The 19,928-nt window shown below is 43.9% G+C and overlaps 2 protein-coding genes across 5 annotated transcripts in view; one reads left to right on the forward strand and one right to left on the reverse strand.

Moving 5' to 3' along the window:
- Positions 1-3,131: 3,131 nt before the first annotated feature.
- Positions 3,132-15,651, forward strand: mfsd4b (major facilitator superfamily domain containing 4B). Of its 2 annotated transcripts, none has more exons than XM_031285661.2 (4): positions 3,132-3,407; positions 5,527-5,695; positions 11,292-11,408; positions 13,633-15,651. In XM_031285661.2, the coding sequence occupies exons 1-4, from the start codon at positions 3,132-3,134 to the stop codon at positions 14,952-14,954; spliced, it is 1,884 nt and encodes a 627-aa protein (XP_031141521.1). In that variant the 3' UTR covers positions 14,955-15,651. The 2 variants fall into 2 exon arrangements, with proteins under 2 accessions (XP_031141521.1, XP_035851666.1); XM_035995773.1 differs by having other exon boundaries at positions 3,213-3,455.
- A 20-nt stretch (positions 15,652-15,671) lies between these two features.
- rev3l (REV3 like, DNA directed polymerase zeta catalytic subunit) overlaps positions 15,672-19,928 on the reverse strand; it is a 96,258-nt gene continuing 92,001 nt past the window's right edge. For 2 of the 3 annotated variants that reach the window (XM_035995770.1, XM_035995771.1), the window contains exons 27-32: positions 19,740-19,854; positions 19,362-19,499; positions 18,859-19,049; positions 18,084-18,330; positions 16,812-17,027; positions 15,672-16,657 (exon numbers count right to left, since the gene is read on the reverse strand). In XM_035995770.1, coding sequence (XP_035851663.1) covers positions 16,517-16,657; positions 16,812-17,027; positions 18,084-18,330; positions 18,859-19,049; positions 19,362-19,499; positions 19,740-19,854 — 1,048 coding nt within the window. In that variant the 3' untranslated portion in view covers positions 15,672-16,516. Of the gene's footprint in view, positions 16,658-16,811; positions 17,028-18,083; positions 18,331-18,540; positions 18,694-18,844; positions 19,050-19,361; positions 19,500-19,739; positions 19,855-19,928 lie in introns of those variants that run through there. The other variant, XM_035995772.1, reaches the window with a different exon arrangement.

The raw sequence follows: 19,928 nt of genomic DNA on the forward strand, positions 1-19,928 counted from the left end.
ATCTTGCTCATGTTAGAAGTTATTGCACATATATATATACACTGCACTAATACATCACTACCAATAATCCAATGATAATAATAATAATAATCCCATATAATGTAGTACTGACAGGGGTCCTTCTCCATAGTGAGTTATTTCTATTTTGTTTTTTTGTTTCTTGGTCTCTTTTCTCTGTAAAATCCATCTGATTGGTGCAGAGCTAACGGGGAAACAGGGAGCGGAATGAGACGTGACTAGAGTCTCTCAAAATCTGATGAAAACCTTTTAAACTGACCTTTGTTGATCTGAAATGAAGACAGATTCAGCAACTGCACGGCCTATTTCTCTCTTAAAATGTTTTCAGAAACACGTTTCGGTGAACTATATGAACTATGTACAATATGAGATCGTATTCTGAACATGCCGCCATGACAGTCTGGCTTTGAATTTCCGGAGAAACCAGACCCACGTAACGTGTTCGTCCAATCAGCTGCCGGTTTTCATTTTTGGGCGACAATACAGATTAGCGCCGCCTGCTGTTATGGAGACTTATTACGTCTGGTTGCTTTGGTGTGTTCTGAGGCACTTTTTGGACCAATTTGGGGAGACTGATCAGTCCAACTGCCTTTTCTGCCGACGGTCGGCCGTCTGGTCAGTGTGTCTGCAGCTTTACTCTGCTCAGAGTTCAGCGTCAACGACCATCTGAATTGGCTGTCAGTATATTGTGACGTGATATATGTGATATGCAGTGGTGGAAGAAGTATTCAGATCCTTTACTTAAGTAAAAGTACTAATACCACACTGTAAAAATGACTCTGTTACAAGTTAAAGTCCTGCATTGAAAATGTTACTTAAAGCTACATTGTGTAAGAATTTCTCTTAATCTAGCGGTGAAATTGTATATGACAACCAACTGAATATTACTTCCTAGCCCTTCGTTTACACGCAGCTGTTCTAGCCACTCCAATATTAACTTTGGTCTTGTTGCTTTGCCTGTCGGGTTGTCGTTTTAATTCTCTTCCCTGGCGAATAATCTCCCCCTGGCATTCGCCACGGTGCCAATAGGTGTAAGAGGGTGAAAGGCGGAGGTATGTCTCTCTTTGGCTAATGTATTTTAAAGATGGAGGTATGTCCCTCTTTGGCTAATGTATTTTAAAGATGGAGGTATGTCCCTCTTTGGCTAATGTATTTTAAAGATGGAGGTATGTCCCTCTTTAGCTAATGTATTTTAAAGATGGAGGTATGTCTCTCTTTGGCTAATGTATTTTAAAGATGGAGGTATGTCCCTCTTTGGCTAATGTATTTTAAAGATGGAGGTATATCCCTCTTTGGTTAATGTATTTTAAAGATGGAGGTATGTCCCTCTTTAGCTAATGTATTTTAAAGATGGAGGTATGTCCCTCTTTGGCTAATGTATTTTAAAGATGGAGGTATGTCCCTCTTTGGTTAATGTATTTTAAAGATGGAGGTATGTCTCTCTTTAGCTAATGTATTTTAAAGATGGAGGCGCTACATGGCGGCCGTCATTCGAGCGACTCACCCGTATGTATTCTGAATGATTCTGAATGGCAGATTCTACGCGTACGAGAATACTTTGATTAGTTGGTGGAAGTAATTACACATGAATGAGTACATATTATGAAAGAACAAAGGGAGTTTTGCTAAGAATCAATTAAAAAAAGTACACAATGTAGGTTTAAGTAAAAGTATGTAAGTATTATCAGGAAAATGTACTTAAAGTATTAAAAATAAAAGTACTCAATGCAGAAAAATCCTCCCATTTTAGAAACTGGAAACGATCCAAACAGTTCTGTCAATCAACTGTTTAATCATCTAATCATTTCAGCTGTACTTGTAGGCCGTTATATTATTGGTTAGTTTAATTTATAATAAAACATTGTATTTTATTAACTACATGTGTTTTGTGTGCAAAAATCTTAATTTGTCAAATAACTAGTAGTAGTCAGATGAATGTAGTGGAGTAAAAAGTTCAATATTTCTCTCTGAAATGTAGCGGAGTAGAAGTAGAAAGTGGCATGAAAAGAAAAAGACTCAAGTCCCCATACGGATCAAAGTATGGTGGTGGACTGGTAGCTGGAGAGGTGCCAGTTCACCTCCTGGGCACTGCCAAGGTGCTCTTGAGCAAGGCACCGCACCCCAAACTGCTCGGGGCTCCTTTCCATGGGCAGCCCCCCCACTCTGACATCTCTCCATTAGTGCATGTAGAGGTACTGAGCATGTGTATGTAATTCAGGCCTGTGTGTAATGTCTATAATAATAACATTTCCCCTTGCTGGATTGATTAAGTATAAATTATTATTGTATTTGTCATATTTTAATGAGTTTTCCTTCCTATATTCTTTTGTATATATATATATATATATATATTTTATTTTTATTTTTTTTATTATATATTATTTTATTATTGCCTAGATCTATATGAGTCTATCAATCAACTGATGCAACCTGAGTAACGTGCACACTCGACTACATATGGTGCGTTCAGATCAACTCAGACGTGGGCCCTGACAGTGAAAGTGCAAACCTCACGCCATTAATCTCACATCCTGTCCTCTGTCCTATATCCTGAACTTTTGCACATCCCTCTACATTTTTGTACATCCGGCATTAACCCATACAGCCTCTTTTTTCTTTCTTAATGTTAAATAGTTATATGTATGTATGTGTTATTTGTTTCTGTATTTATTGTTGGTTTATTTTATTTTGTTTTTATGTATGCACCATAAACCAAGGCAAATTCCTACCAAGTACTACTTACGTGGCAATACATCTCTTTCTGATTCTGATTCTTTGCGTCATTTGGCGGTGCGTCACATAAGAGTGAGCCTCTATGTCATTAGACGATCTTCGCAAACATCCAGCAGCCAATCCGTACAGGAGGCTACATACATTCGCTGACATATGGAGGGATTCCGCCGCGGCTGGCTGCTGCCTGTCTGTCGTTCTCTGAGCCGTCGGTCCAGCTGGTTTAAAGATGACTGACTTAATTTCAACGACTTCTTAGCCCCGAGAAACATACAAACAGGAAGCAGTCAGGCCGCTATCAGCTCTTTTTTTACCCGCACTCTAACGGCGCTCTGACAGCACAACATCAGCGTCAGCAGTCGTAGTAAGAACCGACAGGTAGTATGTCTTCGTCCGCCGCACGAGACGCCGCCGTTAAAAAGAAGCACGTTCGTTTCAGCATGGAGGACGACAACGACGACCAGGAGGACACCCTGTTCGACAAAAGGAAGGACACCAGGAGAGGGCTGAAGAGTGCGCTGAAGGCGGTCAAGAGAGCGACGAAACCAGGATGCGACGACCGCGACCGAGTGGAAGTGGTCGGCGGAAGAAGGGGCGGACATGGAGCGTGCGGCCGCTGGATGGTCACCCTCGCCCTCTGTGCATCTTTCCTGGGCTTGGTACATTTAGCTAAAACCTGTGTGCTTATGATGTAGAAACACGTATCAGTGAGTTTCCTCAGGCCTTCTCTTCTTTTACTAACGTTACAAAAACCAACCAACGTCATTCTAATGTTATGTTACCTGTAGCAGAAGCTGTTTACAAAATGAGTTCATAACCCCAGTATATGAGTTTAGCATGCTGAAAAAAGTGTCTGCAAACATTCAGTTTTGCGTGTGGTGTAGGTCATGGTTGTAATATATCCAGGGTTCAAAATTAACTTTTTCGTCCACCAGCCAAATGGCTAGTGAATGTTCAAATTTCACCAGCCACTCAATAGATTACTGTTGTTTTTTTGGCTGGTGAGTGAAGCAAATCTACCAGCCACTTGCATATTTTACCAGCATATGTCTAATAGATGGTGCTAATTTTGAACCCTGATTATATCTGAGGTAAGAGTTATTTACTACATTTATCATGGGCAACATTCTTATGGGCATCCACCTAGAGCTGTAACGATTACACATTTTGCTGTACAATTAAATTATAAATTTTAAATGTAATTATTTCTTTTTCAAACAAATAACAGTTTTGAATGAATCCCAGGATACATCTTTTGGTTAGGATATCACTGGCATGTGACCCAGATAATGTAATAACACAGCCTATGAAGTCAACTATGCCTCTTATCATAAAACATTGTATTTTTTATACTTTAAAAATATTGCGGTTAGACAAATATGTCATAATTGTTACAGGCCTACATCCATCCTTTCACTAGTAGACAAAGGCACATTTAAAAAAAGGCAGTCATTGATATCTTTATAAATAAATAAAGCTGGGTTTACTACTCCCTGAGAGTCAGGCTATCACCCAACAGTAGGCCAGTTGTAATGTTAGATGTTAAAGTGAATGCTTAAGTATCCTCCACAGACAGGATTTACATAGTTGCAAAACTTGCTCTTCAGCATGCATCAGATCACTGAAATCCATCAGCACACGTAAAGTGTCTGCTTATTCTGGAACGTTTCATCCTCTGCTTACACAGGGAGTGGTAAAACACACACACACACACACACACACACACACACACACACACACACACACACACACACACAGGCTTTGCTATTTTATTTCTTCATTCAGTTATGAGATAAAGGAGCTGGCCCATACTTAAACAAAGGCATGGTTGTTAAAGAAACAGTTTAAAATACATTACCATTGAATTAGAACACTGCCTTTGTACCTTTTCTTCTGCATAAGTAATCAAATGTCGTTACGATGGAGTCAAATAGACTTTCTCAGCAGTGTAAAACATTAATAGTAAAAGTCAGATTTCATTGTCAGTCCAGTCAATGATTATACAGTACAAGGAGAAACCCATTAATCAAGAGGCAGATATGTTAATACACTAGAATGAAATGCAGGCCAATACATGTTGCATTATGCATTTAAAGCAACACTAAAGAACTTTTCCCGCTTCGGTCCCCCTACAGGTTGGAAGCGGAATTGTCCATTACTGCTGTCGTAATGTCCCATTATGTCTCATTCGAACTACAGATCCGCTACCTGATTTGGCAAACTTAGCATAGTGTGGTTATAGCCAGGGTTGAAAATTAACTTTTTCGTTCACCAGCCAAATGGCTAGTGAATGTTGAAATTTTACCAGCCGCTCAAAAGATTACCATTGTTTTTTGGCTGGTGAGTGAAGCAAATCTACCAGCCAATTGCATATTTTACCAGCATTTGGCTGGTAAATGGTGCTAATTTTGAACCCTGGTTATAGCCGATAGAGGGCCGCAAAGCGAATGCAGAAGTGCCGTTCACCCTGTTACGAGTTGATGAACCACTGAAACGAGTTTGGAAACATTACTTTAAGGTACATTATTTTGGTGCAAGTTTGCCAGATTGGGTAGCGGATCTGTAGTTCGAATGAGACATAAGAATAATGGTAATGGTAACGATAATGGACAATTCCGCTTCCAACCTGTAGGGGGACTGAAGCGGAAAAGTTATTTAGTGCTTTAAGATGAAATCAATTATATAGATAGGGTAGATATTTCTTTTAACGTGGAGAAGACGGGTCAACCAGTAACTTTACTCCCTCGTTGTAACTGTTCCTCTCTTTTATTTTCCTAGGGGATGTGTATCTCTGTTCTTGGCCCCACGTTCGAGGACCTGGCTGTGAATGTGAAGAAGGACATCAGCAACATTTCTTACATCTTCGTCGGCCGCTCTTCGGGCTACATTGGTGGTTCCCTCTTGGCAGGCATCCTCTTCGACTTCATGAACCCCCACCTCCTGTTAGGTAACCCTTCATCCACACATACCATATGGGATGGGAGAGAAGCGTGCTCAAACCAGAGCATTTCTTTAAACCAATCACAATCGTATTGGGCGGTGCTAAGCACCGGACGGAGCCACGGTGCCTCTGCAAAATAACCTCGGGAAGGAACTTGTTTTGGTGGAACGTGTATGTTCAAAAGTAGTTTTAGGCTATGTTCACACTTGGTGTGTTTTTTGAAGCTGCCAGCGTCTGTTTTACATTATAATCCTACGGAGTAAACCGTGTTTTCAAAAAAGTCCTGAGGGCTTTTTTAAACGCTACCGCCGATTCTTTTTCTGCAGCTCGGGGCATCTTTTTGAAGTTGAAAAAAGTTAAACTTTTCTAAAAAAAAAAAACGCCCTAGTCAAGCGCTTTTTTGACAGCCAACCAATGACAAGCGGAGTAGCCAGACCTGCCGTTTCCATAACAACAAGAAAAAATGGAGTCGGAGCACAGCGAGTTATAAGATATGACCAGGTGCTCCGTATACAGGGAACTCACTTTGTTTTTTCTAACGTTAGCACATCTCTCTCTCTCTCTGTTCTTTCTCTAGCTCGCTCCACCACTTTGTTTTATCTAACGTTAGCACCGCTCTCTCTCTCTCTCTCTCTCTCTCTCTCTCTCTCTCTCTCTCTCTCTCTCTCTGTTCTTTCTCTAGCTCGCTCCACCGCTGTTTTATTTAACGTTAGCATTAGCACCTTTCTCTCTCTCTCTCTCTCTCTCTCTCTCTCTCTCTCTGTTCTTTCTCTAGCTCGCTCCACCGCTGTTTTAGCTAACGTTAGCACCACTCTCTCTCTCTCTCTGTTCTTTCTCTAGCTCGCTCCACCACTTTGTTTTGTCTAACGTTAGCACCTCTCTCTGTTATTTCTCTAGCTCACTCCACCACTTTGTTTTGTCTAACGTTAGCGTTAGCACCTCTCTCTCTCCTCTCTCTGTTATTTCTCTAGCTCACTCCACCACTTTGTTTTGTCTAACGTTAGCGTTAGCACCTCTCTCTCCTCTCTCTGTTATTTCTCTAGCTCACTCCACCACTTTGTTTTGTCTAACGTTAGCACCTCTCTCTCTCTTCTCTCTGTTATTTCTCTAGCTCACTCCACCACTTTGTTTTGTCTAACGTTAGCGTTAGCACCTCTCTCTCTCCTCTCGCTGTTATTTCTCTAGCTCACTCCACCACTTTGTTTTATTTAACGTTAGCACCGTTCTAGCTAGGATACTGTAGTTTTACTGTAGTAAAACGCTGCCAGCTTTTTTTTTTTACTACAAAAGCGCCCTAGCCAACTTTCTTGTCTTACTTTTCTTGTCAAAAAACGACGCCAAGTGTGAACATGGCCTTAGTGGTACGACAGAAAACTCAGATTGGACAGATAGTCTAGCTAGCTGTCTGGATTTACCCTGCAGAGATCTGAGGAGCAGTTAACCATAGTCCTCACAAATCCACCAGAGGTTAGAACACCAACACAAAGGAAGCGGAAGGTAAAGGACATCTGGCCGGAAAGAGTGAAATCCGGCGGAATTTCCGTCTGCAGCGGAGCAATCCCGGAAATGAAACGTGGTGGATATAGACTAGACTTTGAATGAATGAATAGTTTATTTCAAACAACATACAAAACAACAAACAAAAAACTTAAAAATTCGAGACACAAAAGTAGTTCACTGTAAAACAAGAAAAAGCAAGACTAAGCAAAATAAATAAATACTCTTGTCTGAAAGGGAGTAGGAAGAAGCTAAATGCTTTTCAGGTCCTAACCCTTTTTGAAATGTCCGTACCTTTTACATCTTTAATTACAAAATAACCCTTATCAAAGTGTTTTCAATCTATCGTTTTGCAATATCCAACCATACAACCCTATAACAGAAAACATCTTCCAAATCCAAAAAACATTTGCAGATCAATCAAGTTACTATTCCGTCATTTCCTTAATTCAAGATTCAAGATTAACTTTATTGTCCCACATCGTGGGGAATTTGTCTTGCTCCAGCCATAGTAAAAACAACTAAACAAACATCATGTACAAACAACAGATACGGTACAGTACCATACAACAGACCGTACTATGGTCCTGATGGTGTATAAGACCCAACATGGTGTCATGCAATGCATTAGTTAAACATTACTCAAAATAAATAAAAAAAGAGAGATCACAAGTACAACAATTACAAATCTCCATCGTCATTCGTCAATAATCGTCAAATATCATATTGTTTATTATTATTATTATTATGTCAAATGTTTAGCCAAGGCTGTAGCTGTAGCCACTGCTCTGCAGAGCCGTCTGCTCTACTGATCTCAGGCGAACAGCTCTGCTCTCTCCCCTCTGAGGCTGAACAACTGGAACATGAAAACTGCACTCACGCGGGTCCCGTGAAATATGGTAGCTACAGTTTATCAGAAAATAGCGTTGGGCACGCTGACTTTGTTGAATTTACGGTTTATCAGACCCCAGATGAGACAAGAAGCTAACATTAGCGAACGCTGCGGTGACGGTCCCTCTGCCTGACTCGCCGCTGGCCGCTGTAGGAGACGCTGTATAAAAAAAAAAATAAAAAAAATTAGACGCCGTATTCCTCCGACACGCTGTATTGACGTTACTGTTCAAAACGCTTTCCAGGTTAGTGGGGGTGCATACCGCTCCAAACCAACATTAAAAATGTAGTAATCTTCCCTCAGCGTTTATTTTTGTTGCTAAACTGTGTGTAAAATGAGCGGTGACGGTAAATCATCTGTTTCAGGTAATGCAGTCTAGGGTACCGTCTATTTGCTGGATTGTTCCGAGGTAACCGCCGGTAACTAACGTTAGCAGATAAGCCCGTTGACAGCAATGGTATATTGTTCATATTTATGAACAATGACACATAAAGCAAACTTGCTAAAAAAGGAACTACACGCTGTTTTCAGGTAACGTTACTGTTGACGTTCAAACAGGCCTGTGTGTGTGTTTCGAGAAATATCTTTATACTGCATATACTGTATATACTGCATTTATATAGTTCTATTTTATAGTGATCGATTATCTATTTAAAAAATGTTCTATGTAAAATGTAAAATTTTCTATTAAAGAAAAGATAGAAAATAAATATTTGTGTGTGCTGTAAAGTGGTTAGAACAAATGAAATCGGAATCGGCCTAAAAATTGTAATCGGTGCATCTCTAATATTAAATATATAATATTATATTAAAAATAACAAATAGTAACACATACTGAAATAAAATGTACAATTATCACACTGTGCAAGTAAAATGAGCATCCTCTCCAGCACAGTAACGATTAAAGCCCAAAAAACGTATCACACACTAGCTAGTAATGTGTGATGAACAGGAAAGTTAGCAAACTAGCATGATTGACAATAACAACAACATTGACATTGACATTGACAATAATGGGTTTCATAGCGCAGCGCTGCCGTTTGCGCGTACAATGTGAATGGCCCTTTATTGTCAATGGCTTGCGCGCGCAATAACTGGTCTGCCGCTGCGCTGAGCAAAGCGCAGCGCAAGCGGCATTTTGCGGCTGGCTGCTCTTGCGCGTGCCGCGGTCAAAGTTCAACATGGTTCAACTTTGACCGCGGCATGCGCAAGAGCGGCCGCGGTGCGCTGTGATGTGTCTGAATAAAAAGAAAAAAAGTAAACACCGAACACACGTGGATCCACAAACGGAGCAAGGCTTTCCTATGTTTCAAAGACAGAAACATCGTCTCCACCAAATCACTACTGTGTATCCTACACAATGTTGCATGTAGCCTACTGCACGTCTGATGTAAACACTGGACGCAGACGTGACGTGCATTCAAATATTGGCGCATGTATGACGTAAATTTGCGCTGAGCGTGGCGGCAAGCACAACAAATATAGTTGGGAATAGGACAACCTAACGGCGAGCGCAGCGCATGCCGCGTACAATGTGAAACGGCCTTCAGGTAGGGCGCAGAGCAAAGCGCAGCGCAGGTATTCGTCATCAAGGGTGGCAAAAAAGCTATTTCCCGTTGCTAGATAACGACAGCTGTTATCTCATTGGTTGCGCTTTCGAAAGGTCGGCGGCAACTAGGTCAAAGTTGAAATAATTTGAACTTTGAGCGCAGCGCAAAGCGCCAAGTCCAAGCGGTGTGCGACACCAGGGGTAGCGCAGTGCATAGTTGGGCGCCACCGCCCTCCCCACAGGAAATCAGTGGAACGGCCGGCGCAAAGCGGTTTTGCCGCCTATAGGGCCATTCACATTGTACGCGCAAACGGCAGCGCTGCGCTATGAAACCCATTATTGTCAATGGCTTCCGTGCGAAAACCTAGCGGCGAGCGCAGCGCATGCCGCGTACAATGTGAAACGGCCTTATCACATGTAGGCGGCTTTGGTCTCTTAAGTCACCTTTTCCATAGTGTGAATCTCTTCCATAATTTCTAACCATTGTTTTATAGTAGGGGGTTCAGTCTCTTGCGATCAATATTATCTTGGCTAAATATCTATCATTACCCATGACACAATCTTTTATGTTCCCGAGGTACATGGCTTTACATTCCTTAGGTATTGCATATCCCAGAACATCTGTTATTGGCTGTAAGAGCTCAGTAAAGAAATTGTCAAATCATAATTTTGTTGCTTTTTGTAAAAAAAAAAGAAAAAAGAAAAAAAAAAAAAAATATATATATATATATATATATCTATATAACTGATTGTGTTAAATGGGCTTTTGTGTAGTGTAGTGGTTGTACGTTTTTGAATGCAGCAGGTGTAGATGTTTTAAAATAGGAAGGTGAAACAAAATAAGACAGTCGAAGACTAAACCAAGTTAGGTTTTTGTATTTTATTAAATATATTTGCAAATATAGGAGGAACACGATTTCACAAAAGGCACAGCAGCCCCGTGTGGAAAAGTGTCTTTAATGAGTGAACTGAAACACTGAGCTTATATACACAACAAGGAAATGGGAGTCATAACCACACATTACGTTCTGGTCTAAACATGACTTTGCATTTTCTTCCAGGCATATCTGGACACAAGAGACAATCTAAATCATAATAGACACCTCGGAGCCACTGCGTCTCGTCCCTCTTGCCCTACTTTCACCCTGGGGTCACATACCCCGTACATCTCCAACTAGCAAGGGAACACTGGATCTTCACAGAAAGATAGTTTACTGTGACCTTGTACCTTTATCGGTTCAAACAAGGCCTGGACGCATTTGTCTCCAGACTTTGTGTACGCAATCTACATGTGGAAGTGAGATAAATTCCCTTCCAGCATTGTGAGAGAAACACAAAAAGAAATTATACGAATTATATAGAGAATCATGCTTAAATGTAATTTTTGCCATTACAGTAGTCTCATTTCGGTCGCAGGCTGCTGAATTAAATCGATTCGACAACGTATCGTGGCAGCCTTTGTGATGTCAGTAACTCTGTACTATTGTATCATTGTCCAAAGAAGCGATATAATATTGTCTCGTAAAAAAACGTGTGATTAACACCCCTACTCAATTGTAACATGCACATTTGTCCAAAATGTGTGTAGTTAATTACTGTGTGTGTGTGTGTGTGTGTGTGTGTGTGTGTGTGTGTGTGTGTGTGTGTGTGTGTGTGTCTTCCAGGGGTTTCTATGCTGGTCACATCATTCGGAATGTGTGCTATCCCTTTCTGTAAGCAGGCTCTGCTCCTCACTGGGCTCATGTCCCTCATTGGGATGTCTATGGGCATTCTGGATACAGGTAAGACAACAAGTCATATAAATACAATACATCTATGAGCAAATAGTACGAGGCTTGCTTACCTGGAGAGAAAACGTACACTATAAGTAGTGGTACAGTAATAGACTATTTAATGCAACAGCTGCAACGATTAGTCAATCGACAGAAAAATATTCGCCAAGTATTTCGTAAATGGATTCATCGTTAAGTCATTTTTTATGCAAAGAATTACAGAAAACAATGTAGTTTTCAGCCTTTCAAATATGGATATTTCCTGATCTTATTAAACTGAATATCTTTGGCTTTTGAAGCCAATCCAGGATCAATTCACTCAGAGACCAGAGGTGCATCTTATGTCGCTTAAATTGCCTCCTTGACTCCTCCACTTGCCTCCCTTCCTCGCGTCTTAGTCCCTCCCACTGAGGAGGCCCGGGAGAGACGAGAGGAGAGAGGCAATGAGCAAATCTGAGAACTAGACGAGACGTCCTTTCCTCTGAAGCGTCACATGAATTAGTCAGCTGTTTGGGAAGAGTTAGCAACTCCTTCAGCTGCACGGCTTCCAGGAAGACTGCTCTCTGTATCCTTGCCTATAGCGCCACGATGATCCCTCGTCCATGCTCGCTCCTCAGGGCAGAAATAAGAGCTTTGAGACGGCCTTCAGCAAGGAGGGACAACTTGTGGTTCAGCCGAGGACCGAGGAGTCGAGGAGCGACATGAGAGTCAGTTGCCTAAGCAGAGCAGCTTTGGTGGGTCAATTGTGTAGCTGCTGAGCTAGCAGCTGATAATCTACGTTATGTAAAAAAACATCCTCCAGATTGTTTTAAACCTGGATGAATTGATTCTTTTTGGCCACTTGGGGGCAACAAGCTGTAAACACAACATTGCCATATGAAGTTGATGTGGCGAATGTGTTTACACACCCAGCAGACACAGAGCAACATTCATTTGGAGTGGTGTTTGGTCTGATGGCTGTTAGTCCAGTATTCTCTCTCCTTTAGCTGTTGATCAGTCTCCACCAACTGCTGAGGGAAAGATGTGTCTGTTCAGCTGCTAAATGCTCCACTATGTTCACCCGCTGGTCTCTAACTGTGTCTGTCTGCTGTTGAGCAGGTAGTGTTGAGTGGGTTTTAGAACTACAAAGATGAATCAATTAATCGATTAGTTGTCAACTATTAAATCATTCGCAAACTATTTTGATAATCCATTAACCGGTTTCTGGAGTCATTTCTTATGAAAAATAGTAAAAATTCTCTGATTTCAGCTTCTTCAATGTGAATAGTTTCTTAGATTAGATAAGAGTCAACTTTATTGTCATTGTGCAGAGTACAAGTACAAAGACAATGAAATGCAGTTTGTGTCCAACCAGAAAAAAAAGAGCAGAAAAGTGCAGTGTGATATACAAAGTATAGACAGACAAGAAATCTAGTGCAGTGTAGACAGTAGTGTACAGTTGGTTAACAGAAGGTGGTTTAGAGTAATATAAATTAAATATAAATATGTGCAGTGTATTAGCAGTTACCTTATAAGAGCAGAATAAATATGGCTATGTAATATGAACAATGTACATACAACATGTATAGATGTGTGCGCTGTAGCAGCAGGAACATTATAATAGTAGTAAAAAATAATATAGATATATGCAGGGTATTATTTTAAGAAAAACAGAGTAAACTATGGATATTTAGTATGAACCATATAGACAGATATGTGCAGTGTGGTAACTGTACCGTTGTAGTGCAGAAACTAACATGAGAGTAGTCTCCTCTCTGACAGTAAACTGAATATCTTTGAGTTATGGACAAGACAAAAGACATTTTGAGGACGTCATCTTGGGCTTTGGGACACACTGATCCACATTTTTCACAATTTTCTGACATTTTAGACACCAAACATCTAATCTATTTATCAAAAAAATAATCAACAGATAATCGACAATGCAGTAAAGTGATGTCATTTTCTGAACTTTGCAGACTGTTGTAACTGTTCTATTATTTGCCTTTACCCACTTAGTCATCATATCCACATTACTGGTGATTATTTATCAAAAATCTCATTGTGTAAATAGGTTGTGAAAGCACCAATAGTCAACGCTACAATATTGTCGCAATATCGATCGTGATAATTGATTTTCTCCATATGGCTGAGCTCAGCCCAGCATGTGATGTTGCTGCAGGGCGTCATAGCTCACACAGGGTCACCGTGGTACATGTTAATGAGGGTTTATTGTGTTGTCGTTGTTTTTCAGGTGGTAATGTCCTCATACTGAACACATGGGGCGAACAGGCGGGCCCTCACATGCAGGCTCTGCACTTCAGCTTCGCAGCCGGGGCCTTTGTGTCTCCGATCATCGCCAAGCTGCTGTTTGGGCCCGACGGCAACAGCAGCAGCGCAGCTTTCATAGCGACCAGCTCGACACCTCCCGTCACCACAGAACCAATCGCCAAAGCCCCTGACCCTCACGCAGCCCTCCGCTACGTCCACAGCAGGAGCACCACCCTCAAATCCATGTGGGCCTACATCGTGATCGGCTCTTTCGTCTTTCTTGTCTCCCTCCTCTTCCTCGTCCTCTACTGTCGCAGCAGCGCGTCACGTGACAAAGCCCGCACATCCTCAGGAAAGCCCCTGGTGGCCAGACATCACATGGCTCTCGTTGCCCTGCTCTTCTTCTTCTTCTTCGCTTACGTGGGTGCGGAGGTCGCGTACGGCTCCTTCATCTTCACCTTCGCCAAGGACTACGCCCGCATGCCCCAGGCCGAGGCTGCAGGGCTCAACTCGTTGTTCTGGGGGACGTTCGCTGCTTGCAGGGGGTTGGCCATCTTCTTTGCAGCCTGCATGTACCCGGGCACCATGATCCTGCTCAGCCTGGTGGGCTCCACCGTGTCCTCTCTGCTGCTCTGCCTCTTCAGCAGGGAGACCGTGGCCCTGTGGGTTTGCACGGGTCTGTACGGCGCCTCCATGGCCACCACCTTCCCCAGCGGCATCTCCTGGCTGGAGCAGTACACCACAGTGACCGCCCACACGGCGGCAGCTTTCGTGGTGGGGGCAGCGCTGGGGGAGATGGTGCTTCCCGCTCTTGTAGGCTTCCTGCTGGGGAAGTTCCCCGACCAGCCCTTGCTCATGTACCTGTCGCTCGCCACCGCCACCTTCACCTCCATCCTCTTCCCGGTCATGTACAAGCTAGCATCGGCCCCCAGCGGCCAGACCAGGAAGCCCCGCGTCAGGGGCCGGCCGGACGCAGACGACAGCGAATACCGCCAGGCGCTGCTGGATTCAGGCGCCAACGAAGAGGAGGAGGAGGAGGAGGAGGATCAGGACAACGAGGCCGATCAGTGGAACGACGCAGACTTTGAGGTCATTGAAATGGATGACACGACCAGTCTCATCAGTTCACCCAGCAAGGCTTCCACTCCTCCTGACGTCACCAGTCTAACAGGGAGCGCCGCTGCCTCCAACAGCCAGGCGACGGGGCCTGCAGGCGGAGCCTCGTTCTCAGACACCATCCCCCTGGTGGGAGACTCCCCCAGACGCAAACTACTGCTCTCTCTGGACAGAGAGAAGAGGGACTGAAACCTCCCCTCCCCTGATGCTCTCTCACTGAACACTAAAAGAGCCATGTCTCTGCCTGTCTGTGCTCATTTGTTGTTCATGAACAGTTGATGATTGACTGTGCAGTGAATGCAACACCGACTACTGACCGAAACCTGTGCGGCTTATAAACCATCCATACCGTGTGCCCGGTGACGCAGACTCCTCCTGGACAATGAAGGATCAGATTTTGCACTGTACTGCTACAGATCGTTTTAAACGCGTCATTGCTCCCCTCCACAGGGAGGTCAAAGGTCAGAGCGAGCTAGAGAACAGGTCCCTGCTGGTAGAATTCACATGAGCAAAGTGGATGAGATGAACCAGGGACGCTCACGCTCTTCATCAGCCCACCCTGCTGCCAAAAACGGATGTTTTTAAAAATGTAAATGTAATTTGCACTATTGCAATGATCAACAGCAGGACGTGTGTGTGTGAGATGATAGTTGTAAGATTTGAAAGAAGTTGTTTTTGATGCACTTTTGTAAAGAACAGATTTTGGTTTCTTTGTTTTTGTCATGTACTGTGATGTGCTGTGGCTTGTGGAGCTGTAAATCACGTTGTCACTGTGAATCATTACAATTTCCTTTTAAAACGCAATCATTGACAGAAGGCATTTTAATACGTTGACTTTTTATTATATCAATCTCAAACCTCCACCCACAGCAATGTCCATTAAAAACAAACAAAAAAACACCGTTATTTTTTACATTTATACAAATACACAGATTCTGTGTACGGCTGTATGGAGAATTTGAAGATTGGATCTTGACGTGGTTTGATGACAGACTTCTTTGCACACACATATGCACAGGGAAACAATAGACTTTATGACATAAATTATCAAAATACAGTATTGCAACAGTCCCAGATTTTTAGAGAAACTTAAATAGTTTCCAGTTCCCACACTCTGTAGATAATGAACATCAATACAATCAAGTTTAAAAGAAACGTGAAAAATGGCATCCTTTAACAGAATTCATAAAACAGATTTGATTGCATTCATGGCCGGAGCTGTAGTTCTTTTAATGCTAATGCACAGTGAGATTATAGAAGGAGCTATACAAGGAACTATTTTACAAAAAGACGGCAGTCGATATAAAAACGAAGAAAAGTCAATTAGTGGTTTGTCTTGAGATTTGACTTTAAACTGCTACAGCGCGTACAAGATACAACAAGTCATCCTTGATCGGACTGCGCTCAGTTCCAGGACAGGCCGTCCGCGGCTGTGTCTCCAAAGACATCAGCTTCACTCAGCCCATAGCAGCTTATGGAGATGGCAGCAAACAAGCATGAAGACACACACGAGCCCTGGGTGGGGGGGTAAGGGGTGGGGCAGCACTCCCCACAGGAGGCTCAAAGCAGACAGTCTGCACAGAGAAACACTTGTTTAACAGTTACAAGACAGAATGAAAACCCAGCGGGGTTCAATCAATGCACCATTTTTATTACTATTACAACTGAGTGGACAATCAAACACTGAGATGAGGGGTGGGGGACAGCGATTAGCACCAAATCAGCGGGGAGCTCCGAGGTTCAGGAGCCAATCAAAACTGCTCCAGCAGCTGTCGGAGGTAGGGGGCCTTGGAGAGTTGTCTGTTGACCCGGGACAGCTTGTAGAGGGTGGGACAGTCCAGAGACACGCAGGACACCTGGCGCTCTGCACAGCCGCTACAGTTCCTACAGATCTGGACACACAGACAGATGCACACACACACAAATATTAGACTCTTGAGGCAAGGCTACATTTACCATTTTCTTGATTTACACTGTAGAAAAGCTGAGTGCTGGATCTGACAGGTATTTGCTGCTGCTGCCCTGCCCCCCCCGCCTGTCTCTCACCTTCACCAGCTGGTCTTGCTGACTCTCCCACTGTCTCATGTCCTGGTAGAGCGTCACGGCGACTCGCTGAGGCTCGGCGCGGCACTGCGAGCACACGCCCAGCTGGGTCAGCTCGTCACACACGGGGCAATGGAGCGTGGTGAAGTACTGGGAAATGGTTCCCTTCCTCCCCACTTCCTCTCCGCCCACCGCCGAGGAGTTGGACGCCTTCTGGATCTGAGTGCGGAGATATGAAGAGTATTCATACGGTGACGAAACACAGTTTCCAGAACGCACCAGGTTAATGTTTACATTAAGAATTGACTCCCCAAAAGGTTGTTCAAAACGCTTTTTCCTAACAGGACTAACATGACGGTCATTGCAACTGTTGACTACAGCCAGTGAGTAGAAGAGTGGAAAACAGCCACACCATTGTAAACAATGAAAAAAGCTCTCTCTCTGACAAATTGACAGTACCTCTGGTCTTTACAGTTAAATGTAGCCGAGAAAAGGTGACGAGCCGGGTACAGGGCACCGGGTACAGGGCACCGTGAGGTGACGGTCATTACAGCGGCCCCTGGGAGTAGTTACTCCGGGGACACGAGCACCTATTTCCTGGGTGAAAGTCTTGTGTTTGCCCTTTTAACTTCTTCCGGAACACGAACTCGGCTCGCTCCCCTGCTTGAAGGCCCTGTGTTGTGTGTCATGTGATGCCCCTCTACATCCATGGTGAAAAGGCATATCTTAAAAGATCGGATTTCGGATTTTATCAATCGATGTCAGATCACTCAAACATATATAGGTTTTAATTGGAGAATCAATTATTTGAACCCAGCCCTTGTTCTATCATTGTTCATTCAGAATTTGGTCAGCTCTGCTCTCAGCTCCGCCAGCAGATGGCATGTGTGCTCGGCCAGAGTGGAACCTGACTTCAGTCTCATCCCATCCTCAGCAGGAAGCACAGAGATTTTCCCTTCATCCTTTGTTCTCGCGCCTCTAAACACACTGAATGAAAGTTTGCTTTTATTTTGACAGGAGGGGAAGCAACAGACCAATACAATAATCAATCAGTAAGCTGATCAGTCAAACATAGACAGTAATTCATTTTCCAAACTCAAGCCCATTTAGGTTTTTCTGTGTGTCCATTGATCCTTTTACACCGAAGGTTTTCATATATAGATGACTCGTTATCACCATCACTCATTTGCATTGCTACTACACTGCAGGTCAAAATCACACTGGCTGCTCATTTCCTGAAAACATGAAATACAAACGGGTGTGCGTGCGTCTCACCCTGGGGAGCTCCTGGTACCAGCTGAACACATCCACTCCGATCAGCTGGAACATGCGGGCCAGCGGCGGCAGGATCTGCTTGGTGATGTAGTAGGTGGCGTTGATGCGGAGGCCGGGGTCCTGCAGCACCTCCATGGGCCGACGCACCAGCTGGATGAGGGGCACGCCGGGCATCCCGTACACGATCACGTAGGGCACCCGCTCGCCCACGCGTGGCTCCAGGCGACGGTCGTACGCCATCATACGCCTGAGGCAAACGAAAAGAGAACAAACTTGACATAACTGTTGGGCTCAGAGTTTTCTGTTTGCGCTGTAATGCTGTTAAATATCGTACTAAATCATTTCATGATCAAGTCAGCAACATCGAGAATCAAGCTGATAAATATAAGAGATAAACCAACGAGTGCTCATGAATGAGGCTGAATATTTCCCTTTTACCCATGCCTCTGAAATCAGATTTTTTTTCACCCATTAAGAGCTGGGTTGCCTAGCAACAGACTCAGGTACTGTACATACAGGGTGGTGCAGCCAGACAATAAGCACTGTGGGGAGGCAGTAATTGGATTCCCACTGACTACTGTAACTGTAGCTTACAGCAAGCTCTGCTGCTCTCTGCGCGCACACACACACACACACACACACACACACACACACACACATACATGCAAACACGTCTTCTAGTGTGACGTTTGTCTGCATGTGGCTTTTCTGCAAATGGCCACTGAAACTGTGCTTTCACACACACACACACACACACACACACACACACACACACCTGGTGAGCTCCAGGGCAGGCACACAGGCCCCGGGCCGGTACGATGTGCTGCCCCGGTACTCTTTGGCGAAGGTCAGGTCCTGCATGCTGGCTCGGCCGTCCAGAACCTTCACGCACTGATGCTGCACGAACTGCTTCACCTGGCTGATGTCCCGAGTCTCAAACAGCAGCTTAATGGACCGCTGCAGAATCTGGAGAACACACATTCATGACATGACAGATGAGAAGAGAATAAACCTGAGAGGACCAAAAAAGGAGGCAGGATTCATACCAAATATACCAAAAGCCCAAATACGAGAGTGACTTGCTGTTGAATCCCATGATATTTGAATATACTGTATGTGAATACAAATGAGTATGTCCCTGAACAGGCAGTGCCCTTTAGCCTGACTGACACGTGGGAGGCAGTCAGAGTAAATGAGAGCGGGAAGAGTACTGGCACGGCAGTGACTGGCGTAGAGCACAGTGAAAGGGGGGGGGGGGGGTGTCGGTTTGCCTGTTACCTTGGAAACAGCGGGGCAGCTATCACGGCGCACTGTCTCGATCCCTTTGGCATCAAACACGGGCTCCTTCTGGTCAAGGCTCTCGTACATGTAGCCCACGTAGCGCTTCTTTGTCTGTAACACACAGGGCAGGTACACCTGGGAACGAACACACACACACACACAAAAAATTACCTCTAAATGTGCCTTCATGTGCAGATTGAGAAAGAAAATTGGCACAAATCAAAATGCACAGATATGCTGCTGCTTGTGAGTGAGTGTGTGTGTGTGTGTGTGTGTGTGTGTGAGAGAGTGAGTGAGTGTGTGTGTGTGTGAGAGTGTGTGTGTGTGTGTGTCTCTGTGTGTGTGTGTGTGTCTCTGTGCATCAGGAAGCACTACCTTCTCAAACTTGAGCTTGACCGGCTTGGGGTTGGTTGCAGTCACTGCCTCAGCGATCTCGTTGCCGATCTTGAAGGCCTGCTCTTTGGTGGCTCCCTTCAGCAAAACAAACATACTGCAAACACACACACACACACACACACACACACACACACACACACACAAACGCAGCACTTAATCCTACAGTCC

The sequence above is a fragment of the Sander lucioperca genome, chromosome 19 (assembly GCF_008315115.2).
Source record: "Sander lucioperca isolate FBNREF2018 chromosome 19, SLUC_FBN_1.2, whole genome shotgun sequence".
Lineage (NCBI taxonomy): Eukaryota > Metazoa > Chordata > Actinopteri > Perciformes > Percidae > Sander > Sander lucioperca.